Source organism: Lemur catta, chromosome 3 (assembly GCF_020740605.2).
Source record: "Lemur catta isolate mLemCat1 chromosome 3, mLemCat1.pri, whole genome shotgun sequence".
In the NCBI taxonomy this organism is placed as follows: Eukaryota; Metazoa; Chordata; class Mammalia; order Primates; family Lemuridae; genus Lemur; species Lemur catta.
Genome location: NC_059130.1, coordinates 15657064 through 15667238, shown reverse-complemented (window position 1 = coordinate 15667238; position 10175 = coordinate 15657064). Strand labels below are relative to the sequence as shown.

The 10175-nt window shown below is 45.2% G+C and overlaps 1 protein-coding gene across 1 annotated transcript; it reads left to right on the top strand.

The window, feature by feature from the left end:
* Nucleotides 1-446: 446 nt before the first annotated feature.
* LOC123634591 (pepsin B-like) lies at nt 447-9134 on the top strand. Its single transcript, XM_045546323.1, has 9 exons — nt 447-605; nt 1121-1277; nt 2409-2526; nt 3055-3173; nt 3908-4107; nt 5198-5320; nt 7433-7580; nt 8502-8600; nt 8831-9134. The coding sequence occupies exons 1-9, from the start codon at nt 550-552 to the stop codon at nt 8981-8983; spliced, it is 1173 nt and encodes a 390-aa protein (XP_045402279.1). The 5' UTR covers nt 447-549; the 3' UTR covers nt 8984-9134.
* Nucleotides 9135-10175: the final 1041 nt, after the last annotated feature.

The following is a 10175-nucleotide window of genomic DNA, read 5'->3' as shown; positions in this document are numbered from 1 at the left end:
GGCAGTTAACTTCTTCCCTTATCTCCGGCTCCTGCTCAGACAGCATTCCTTCACCTCCTCTCTCCCATGGCCTCAGAAATGGGGTCCCTAAGCCCCAGTGGTCTTATTCCCACCAGAGAGTAGACTGTAAATCTCAGAAAAGTACATGTCCTCAGATGGCAAAGAGCAAATTATTCCATTGTTCTAACAGAAGTTGCCAGCACCCATTTCTCAGTAGACACAGGGACCAAGATCCTTTGTTTTCAGTGCCTTTTACATTTGTTACCAAATCATAATCTTTAGATTCCATCAGTAAAGCCATTAGTTGCTTTATAAGTTGACTACAGAGTGAATAGAAAAGTCCTTGATGCTTGCCAGAGGGAAAAACAAACAGAATCCATTGATTTGTAGGCAAACAACTAGTACAAAGGTAGGAAAGCCCACATATCAAGAGATCAAAAGTGCAGGGAGATCAGGATATAAGAGAGAGACTCAACCTCCCTCTCTGTGCCCTAACCTTGGCTCTGCCACTGTGTCCTGTGTGTTGGTGGGCAGCAGAAAATCAGCACCATGAAGATCCTGGTCTTGGTCTTAGCTTGTCTATATCTCTCAGAAGGTGTGCAAAGGTATGTTTCGGGATTTGGTTTCATTGTGAATTCTAGCCTCCAGAGAGCATGACAAGCTAGGGAAGAGCAAAGGCTTTCCTCTGCAGGCCTCCTGGAGAGCCAGTCAGGTTGTCTTTTGGTACTATGAACTGAACACCCACTGGGGGTCAAGGCTTGAAATGGATGGGGCTGTGGGTGTGTGTGTAAGGGTGGGTGAAGTGTTTTGTTGGCAAAGGAGGAAGGATACACAATCCCTGCCCCAAGCTTATAGGAAGGACTTGGAAGAAACAGACATTTATCCTCTGAAAACAATACATAAGCACACAATCTTGAAAATATGATATAGGGCATTTCCATGCTGGGAATGCTGGAGTGAATTCAGTGGTTAGAGCTTGCTAAAATCTGGGAGGATTCCCTCTAAGAGGCTCTACTTGAGTACTGAAGAGATTCGAATACTTCAGTTCAGATCATTGAAGGGATTGCTTTAATGGGGCCAAGGTGAAGCCCATTCCTTTTGTTTACCCTATTCTCTGCAGAATCATTATGAAGAAAGGCAAGTCTATCCGCCAGGCGATGGAGGAGCAGGGTGTACTGGAGCAGTTCCTAAGAGACTACCCAAAGGTTGATCCAGCTGCCAAGTATCATTTCAATACTGATGCTGTTGCTTATGAGCCCATCACCAACTACCTGGATGTGAGTAAAGGGGCAAGGGATGTCCATAACCCTTGTATAACCACCATTCTTAGATACTCATTTGTACCTCTCATTAGCTGTAATGTTGAACTGGTTACTAAACCTAAGTCTCACCTTCCTATGGAAAGAATTAGAACAAATTATAAGTTGGTACCATCTGATAGTATAGTTAATTCCCTTTTATTCCTCTTTTCCTCTCATTACTGGCCCATCTTTCTAAAGCCCCATTTATATGGTTAAGTGATTCAAGTGGGAATGTTCAAGTCAACTGAGAGACCCAAAGGAAGTCCTGGCAATGGCTGCAGGGGGAAGAAGGAAAATGCATGTGAAGCTGACAGGCAAGAGCTCCAGTGGCACCAGACACTACATCTCTCTCTCTCTTTGGAAAGACACACTGGTCCCCAGAGCAAAAGTCTGCAAGTGCTCAAGCCTACAATGTCTCATCAGGACATCTCAACATTCTGGTGTCCTATCGACTGTCCATAGTGAGACATCATGTTGAGCATCAGAGCTATAAGCCACTTTAGGGATCTCCTATTTCAACTCCCATATCTTATATATGAAAGAACTAGTGGTGGCTAAGTGACATGACTGGCCCAAATTGACTTAGAACTTCAGCTACCTCCCAGTGGAATGCTTTAATTGTTCTCCCGCTGCCTCTTACCCCAGACTTCCTTGTACTGCCTGCTAGCGTGTGACCAGGAGGGAGGAAAATGGTGGTAGAAGTACCTAACAATGGAAGAGAAGGGGAGAGGAGTGTGTGTGTGTGCATGTGTGTGTGTGAGATGTGGGAGGGTGGATGGACACTGAGAAAGGAGAAAAAAATGAGTGTTTCTCCAACTCTGGGTATTCTGGCGTAGCGTGGTAAACCCATGAAGGTGTTAACTTATTGTTAAAGTAGAAACTCATTTGGAAGAGCATATTGTCTTGCCAAACTAAGTCTCAGCTGCTCAACTAGAGATAAAAAAGCAGAATCTTGAGAGGACCTGGCACCAGATGGAAAGGAGAACTTGTGGGAGAAGCCACTTATTCCCCCAAAGAGATGATTTGAATAAAATGTGGGTCAACTTCTTGCTTATCCCTAGGACAAGACTTGGTTGTTTAATGAGGCTGACAAACCTTTCTTTGCAGTCTTTCTACTTTGGGGAGATCAGCATTGGGACACCACCTCAAAATTTCCTAGTTCTCTTTGATACGGGCTCCTCCAACCTGTGGGTGCCTTCCACCTACTGCCAGAGCCAGGCCTGCTGTGAGTACACCACCACCACCCTCCACACCATGGATGGGAGCAGATGGAGGGGCAGAGTCAGGATTCAAGTGCAGCCTTATAATTCCAAGTCCAGAGTTCTTTAGGCAGATCTATATCTCACCCTCCTTACATTGGGAACATCTAGAAGTCCTGCTCTCAGCGTATCACTTCATCACATTTCAGAAGTGCTGACCGTTCTGGAGAGAGACAGCAGAAATGGGCTCAGGCTTTCATTCCTTTCTACACTTTTCCTTCTCTTCAGCTCTCTCCTGTGGCCCAGAATTCCTGACATCTCTGAGGCAATCTGCCCTTCAGGGAGTGGTGGGTTGGAAGGAATTTGGGCAAAGTCTGTTATCTGAGCGGACAGACTTTCTGGGGCTAGCACAGTTTGTCTGCAATGACAAGAATCTGAGTGTGATGCCCCATCCCAGCCTTTGTCTGATGATCCTGAGCCATTGAGGATTAGTTGCCTCTAAGCATTTTGGAAAGTGATGATGGACACTAACATTCCCTTCTATCTTTCTACAGCCAATCACAACAGATTCAACCCCAGCCTGTCCTCCACCTTCAAAATCAATGGGCAAACCTATACACTGTCCTATGGGAGTGGCAGCCTGAGCGTGGTCCTGGGATATGACACCGTGACTGTGAGTAGTGTTCGCTTAGCCTTTGAAGGTCTGTGATTTGGCTCCCATTTTCTAGAGCCTTAAGCTATTAGAGAAATTCATGCTTACTGAGTAGGTATAACCATCCCAAAAGCTGAGCATCAGAAGTGACATCAAAGGCTATCTAATTTTATGACTACAAAGACATCACAAAAAAAATGTTATCTAATTTAAGCTTCCTCCCAAAATAAGAATCACTTTCACAGCAGTCCTGGCTATAGAAAACTCTTTATGTTGTGCTAAAGTTGCTGTGTCTTCTTGTAACTTTGCTCCGTGGTCCCAACTCTGTCCTCTGGAAGCACACAGAATAAATCTGCTTCCTTCCTCTTCCACACAGTTGCACTTTGCGTATTTGAAGTCAGGTCTTTTCATTTTCTTATATTTCTAGGTTAAACACCCACAGTTCCTCTAATCATTCTTGCATGCAGATTTTCAGTATAAAACCAGTCACTCCTTTCACTGTCCTTGGAAGTGGAAACCATAACTCCAGAAAACAACTGCCTGCACTTCCCCAACACCTATGCTTTTTGCCCCAAGACCCACATGGTTGGTGGCACTGTTGCCCTTTCACCTTCTACTCCCACCCCCACGGTTGAGCTCTGTATGAAAAAAGCCAATTTCCTTTCCCCAGGAGAGGTTCTGGATTCTGGATCCTGGGCACCTGAGCCATGATTTGTCCACCTCAATTGTCAAGCTCTACTGTCTGCTCTCCCCAGGTTCAGGACATCACCATCAATAACCAGGAGTTCGGCCTGAGTGAGAATGAGCCCACCATCCCCTTCTACTATTCAGACTTTGATGGGATCCTGGGAATGGGCTACCCAGGCATGGCGGTGGGGGATGCCCCAACAGTCATGCAGGGGATGCTGCAGCAGGGCCAGCTCACTCAGCCCATCTTCAGCTTCTACTTCTCTCGGTAAGAACCCTTGTCCTGGAAAGGGCTCAGGAAATGAGGCTCCAGGGGGTCTCCAGACAAAGCAAGATCAGATGGGGCCCAGGTTATAGTTTCCTGACACAATGAGTATTTCTGAAAATTTGTAAGTACATTTTGGGAGGAATTTAATTTTAAATACACTTTAAGAGTTTTTAATTATATTAGCCATAAGCCACATGACAACTGTTTTCTTAAAAGTAAGCAACAGTCCCTCAACATTTATTTAGGAAGACTGGAGATTGCCATATTTGCACAACTCTAGAGCTATAGACCAAGCCACGTGAACTTTTACTAGCAAAGAGAACAATAATGAAATAATAATTATACCATGCCTGGTTTTATGAAGCATTCTCATAGCAGTTACTTCAAATGACATCTCAAAAATCCTGTTATTAGCCCCATTTTGCCAGGGAGGAAATGGAGGCTCAAACAGCTTGTCAGTATTGATCAAGGTCACCCGCTGATAGTTATGAAGCCAAGACTCAAACTCAAAATCTTGATCCCAAATCCAGTGCTTTTCTTATTTCACCTGGCCTTGAAATTTTGTGTCAAACCTTACTTCCTACTCCTTCTTTTCTAAACACATGATCCTCAAGGTACCAGATGGCAAAATGTCTTTCTTCTATGACTGGGAGGACCGGAATAGTGAACATGAAAGGGCTAAATCCTTCCAGCATGTGCAGCACCGACTTGACCACAATAGGAACATGCCCCTCATAGCATACTTGAGGGCTCTGTCAGACCCCATTCCAGATGCTCCTAGACATGTTTCTTCTCATTCCTCATTTCTTCCTGGGGAGAGTTTCTCCAGAATGCCTTCATAGTTTGTTTTCAGGTACCTGGTTTCCAATTCCATCTTCTCCAATTATGGGCTAATACTTTGTGTGTTATTCTGAGAAGCCTCCTCCCCCTGTGCCTCAGCAGGGGGAACCTGAGAGCAGCTCAGAGGTCAGCATCTCCTTGCTCTGCAGCACCTCTGTGTCTGAGGGATTGAGGAAAGGATAGAGGAGAGATAAAACTGCATGACCTATTTTTGTTGTGGGAACTCACACTTGTGTACATTTCTCCCCAGCCAACCAACCCATCAGTACGGTGGAGAGGTCATCTTGGGAGGTGTGGACACCAGACTTTATTTTGATCCGATTGTCTGGACCCCTGTCACCCAGGAATTTTACTGGCAGATTGCCATCCAGGAGTAAGTAGAAAGGGCAGTTCTTCAACATGACGCTATTTCCCGTTCCTGCCATGGCTGACACCCTTCCTCCACGTCACACAGGTTTCTTAAAGAATCACCGAACCCGCAGGCTGAGATGGTCCTGGAACTCAGTAGACTCTGGCGCCTAGCTCTTGTCTGAACTTTTTGAACTGGTTACTGGGCCTGGCATGCCAGCAAGTTGGTTGTTCCTAGGCACTCTGAATAATCCATGTCTTTATTCTTGGGAGCTTCATTGTCCTCATCTGCATAATCTTTACCACTTCCATCATTAGCAAAATTAATAGCTATCATTTGTGTTGAGTACATGCCAGATGCTATGCTAACTACTTTAAATATATTATTTCATATAATCTCCACAACAGTATAAGAAGGTCAGCAATATATTTCATTCTGTAAATAAAGAAATCAAGGCTCAGAGGTTGGCCAGACGTGGTGGCTCACGCCTGTAATCCTAGCACTCTGGGAGGCTGAGGCAGGAGGACCTCCTGAGGTCAGGAGTTCAAGACCAGCCTCAGCAAGAGCGAGACCCCATCTTTACTAAAAATAGAAAGAAATTAGCTGGGCAACTAAAAAATAGAAAAAAATTAGCCGGGCGTGGTGGCACACGCCTTAGTCCCAGCTACTCAGGAGGCTGAGGCAGGAAGATTGCTTGAGCCCAGGAGTTTGAGGTTGCTGTGAGCTAGGTTGATGCCATGGCACCCTAGCCCAGGCAACAGAGCAAGACTCTGTCTCAAAAAAAAAAAAAAAGACTGAGAGGTTAACTTATCCAAAGTCACATATTTCATAAGGCCAAAATTTGAGCACAAGCTTATCTGATCCCAAAACTCATGATCATAAATCAGTTACTTCTACACTCAAAAGCCCTCAAGAATTCTCTATCACATGCAAATTAAATACAAAACTCCTTTGGTCTATACTCAAGAGCATACAAAAGCTAGGCTCCACCTGTCAATACAGCCTTCCCGGTGCTTCCTGATATGAGGTAAAGACTTCTGCGAGTCCTCACGCCTGGCCATGACTTTCTTGCTTCTCTTATTTTAATTATACCTCCTGGAGTGCTTACTTGAATTTTAAGCATCCTTCAAAGCCCAGATTAATTTCTGCCTCCTCCAGACATCTTCTAAGGGGCCCAGTGCACAGTGATCCTTCTTTTGATCCCATAGTATTTACCTGTGCTCCTGTCACAAGGTACACATCCTAGTCATTGAGTGAGGCACTGGGGAAATAGTCCAATGTGAAAGAGCCAGAGAGAGGTAAGAACTTGGCAGGTCATGAGACTAGTTGTGTGTGGGATGGAGGTGTCTTTTTCACGTGGCCCAATTCTACTCATCCTTTAAGTGTCAGTTCCTCAGAAAAATCCTTGTCTGACCTCCAGGTTAGATCAAGTCCCCTTTCTCTGGCATATTGCATTTCCTTCATGGCACTTATCAGGGCCTCAGTTCAACATCATTAGTATTTTTTTGTTAAGCGTCTGACCCCTCCACTGCACTGTGGTATCTGCCTTATTCATTGTTTTATCTCCAAGTGCCTTGCGTGATGCCTGGCTCATAGACAGCACCCAGCAAGTATATGTGGAATGAAGAGGAAAGGTAGAGCAGCAGAAAAAGTTGAACAAGGAATCAGAGAATGAATCACGTAAGACATTACGTACCACACTGCAGAGTTTATCAGATACTGCCCTATGGTGGTAGTAATGGATTATGTGGTTTCATCTCTATTAGACTAAGCTCCTTAAAAACAGTAAGTACAAATTACCCCTTCCTTGTATCACCGTAATCCCTGAAAAGTATCTTATACATAGTGTTTTGTACTATATGCTGGATTCCATATAGGTAGATTAAAGAAGACAAGATGCAGCTTCTGTCTTCCAAGAACTTTTAGTGGCTGGAGAGGACACTGGACCAAGACTGGAGATACTGCTCCAGTAATCACAAATGTACAGAAGGATTGCATGGGCAGATATGTAGTGGGGGTGGCCTGGCTTCCTGGAAAAGGCAGGATATTGGAGTTGCTGCATTGAGGGGATGACAATGGATGTGCCTTATGTTTTGAACAGAGGCATTTGATTCTCTTTGTCCTGGTGTCCCTCAGATTTTTAATTGGCGACCAGGACACCGGCTTGTGCTCCCAGGGCTGCCAGGCCATCGTGGATACCGGCACCTTCCTGTTGGCTGTTCCCCTGCAGTACATGGACTCCTTCCTGCAGGCAACAGGAGCCCAGCAGGCTGAGAATGGTGATGTGAGTAACCAGGAGCCAAGGGCTTTTCTGCGCATCCAGGCAGCCTCAAGACAGTCACCTAAGTGCAATGAATTCACAGAAGAGAAGTGGTTGGATGGGACCTGAGTACCTGGCAGGAAAGATTGGGTGGGGACACAGCATGGCATTTCTGCCATGAACCTTCAGTGCAAGGCAGGGTAAGGGGAGGAGTAACTCCATCTAGACTGATTGTGTATGGGGTGAATGGAGTTAGGAGGTGCTGCTAATCCATTGCAGGTCCTAGGAGCATAATTTCAGCTTTGTCTGGCCACTGTCATTTGACTTCTCTGAAATATTAGAATTAGGGACCAAGGTATTTCTCCATTCCCTCTGGTTTCTTTCTTCCCTAGGAATATATCTTTGGGTTTTACTCTGAGTAGTCTTCTGTCCCCACACTTGCCCCCTTTGTAGTTTGCTTCTGCCTGCGTGCGTGCAAGAGTCTGTGCCCAGACTAAATCTTGGTTCCTCAAGTTGTATATGTGTGTGTGCACATACATGCTGTGGTGAGTGCATGAACATGTGCACACAAACATGGATATGAGTGTACGTGAGAGTATGAGAGTATGCAGCTACAAATGTGTGCCCCACGCATTTATTCTGTAATTTGCACTTTCTGAAGTTATAGACTATGTTCTAGAATGAGTCTCATTCCTTAAGGCCATATCAATATAACCAAAATCCACTAGCTGAGATGTATTTAAGGAGAGCACTTCAGAAGGCCAGAGGGCCTGGTTAGTGTAGTGCCTGGGAATCAGGCCACGCCTCCCTTGCTCTGAAACAGCCTCTGCTCTAAGGTTGCGAGGAAAATCTCACAGGGGACTCACAGGAAAAAAGGGGGCTTGGGCCCTTTGTCTGGGCTCCCAGTCCTCTGAGGACCTCAGCTTTGCCTCTTCCCTCTCTCAGTTTGTGGTCAACTGCAACTACGTGCAGAGCTTGCCCACCGTCACCTTCATCATCAGCGGGGCCCGGTTCCCTCTGCCTCCCTCCGCCTATGTCTTCAGTGTACGTATTTACCCCTGGGCTTCTTGACACCGTGATTGGTGGGCCCAAACAGGTGTTCTGTGTCCCAGCTCACATATGGGCAGCTACGAAGAACCACTAGGGGCCAAGCTGACGGTGAACAAGAATTCAGAGCCCCCTACAGGGGTCATGGCCTATAGGTGGGGAAGTTCCTGTGGGGGAAGGTCTCTTCAGTGCAGCTGGTTATATCTTCATGTCGTTTGTCTCTTCAGAACAATGGTTACTGCAAGCTCGGGATTGAGCCCACCTACCTGCCCTCTCGCAGTGGGCAGCCCCTGTGGATTCTGGGAAATGTCTTCCTCAAGGAATATTACTCTGTCTATGACATGGCCAACAACATGGTGGGCTTTGCCTTCTCTGCCTAGACTAGCCAGAGACAGCTGTCTTCACCCTTCTCTGCAGGACTCTGGGATTGCCCTGGTGTTTCTGTGGGCCGATGGCAGCATTTTTCACAATTCTGACTCCTTCTGCTCACTGGAGTCTTACTTTCTGAAACTAATAAATCAGGAAATTCCAAATGTCTTTGATGTTCATTCCAAAATGTCTTTTTTGGTGTGTTCTGCTTTTAGAATAGTAGTTTATTCTAAGTCCAAAATTAGCAACAGTTATTACAGGGGATCAATTAATTGATCAATGGGAGAGAAAATAGGGAGGAGGTATCTGAGTATGGAACTGCAGAGTGTATGTAAAGGACACAGTGGTATCTCCATGGGGGCTCTAGTTGGAGGTTATCACCCCTTCTAGCACTCTCTTCCAACTTTGTCTTTTTTCTCCATCCTTAGAAAAGAACGTGAACCAGAGCAATTGCTGATTCAAGAAGAATATAAGAAGGGGAAAAAAAAAAGCCTTCCAGAGCATTTCAAATAGGTGCTCTGAAGGCCAAATTTGATCAGAAAACTTTTTTTTTTAAGGACACAGCACAGTTTTAATGAACGTATTGAGAACTGTTATATTCCTCATTACTCCCTACTGGTACTCAAGCTGCCTCACATGTTCATTTTGCCTGCTGGGACCTGAAAGCAGCTGAGTTTAAAACCCCAGTTTTATTTATTTTGGTTAGGCAAGGAGAGGTGATCATACAGTTAGTGTTAACGTCAGATCTGGATTCACTATAATAAATGTTTTTTATTACATTGCTATGTAGTAAAGTCCACTGTGCCACGGGGATATGAGAAACATAACTGAGGCATGGCTTTGAGCCCTAGGAATTTGTAATTAAGTAAAGTATCTTGCTTTTGAGCATTTTCCCGTTTGAAGTAACCCTAGTAGTCATCAACAGTCATCCGAAGTGGGGGCCTCCAAGGCCGACAGCTGCCTCCAGGGAATTATAAACTGGCATTGACCTGGGACCTCACAATTGTTTCAATAATGGAGATATCACATTAAGAAAAGTGTACCTGGAAAAAAGATGCAAAGCATTCTCAAGCCTTGTGCATGCGTGTGTGTGTGTGTGTGTGTGTGTGTGTGTGTGTGTGTATGGTGGATGTTGGTGTGCATTTCTCCACATCATTTCATCAATACCCTCTGCTAACATATAACAGAGCTGATCTGATGGAA

What these genes read in the sequence shown, in the direction of transcription:
- LOC123634591 (XM_045546323.1), top strand. Translation starts at nt 550, where the DNA reads ATGAAGATCCTGGTCTTGGTCTTAGCTTGTCTATATCTCTCAGAAGGT. An exon ending in CTGCCAGAGCCAGGCCTGCT is followed by an intron (nt 2,527 to 3,054) that starts GTGAGTACACCA and finishes ATCTTTCTACAG; the next exon opens with CCAATCACAACAGATTCAAC. An exon ending in CCTCCGCCTATGTCTTCAGT is followed by an intron (nt 8,601 to 8,830) that starts GTACGTATTTAC and finishes TTGTCTCTTCAG; the next exon opens with AACAATGGTTACTGCAAGCT.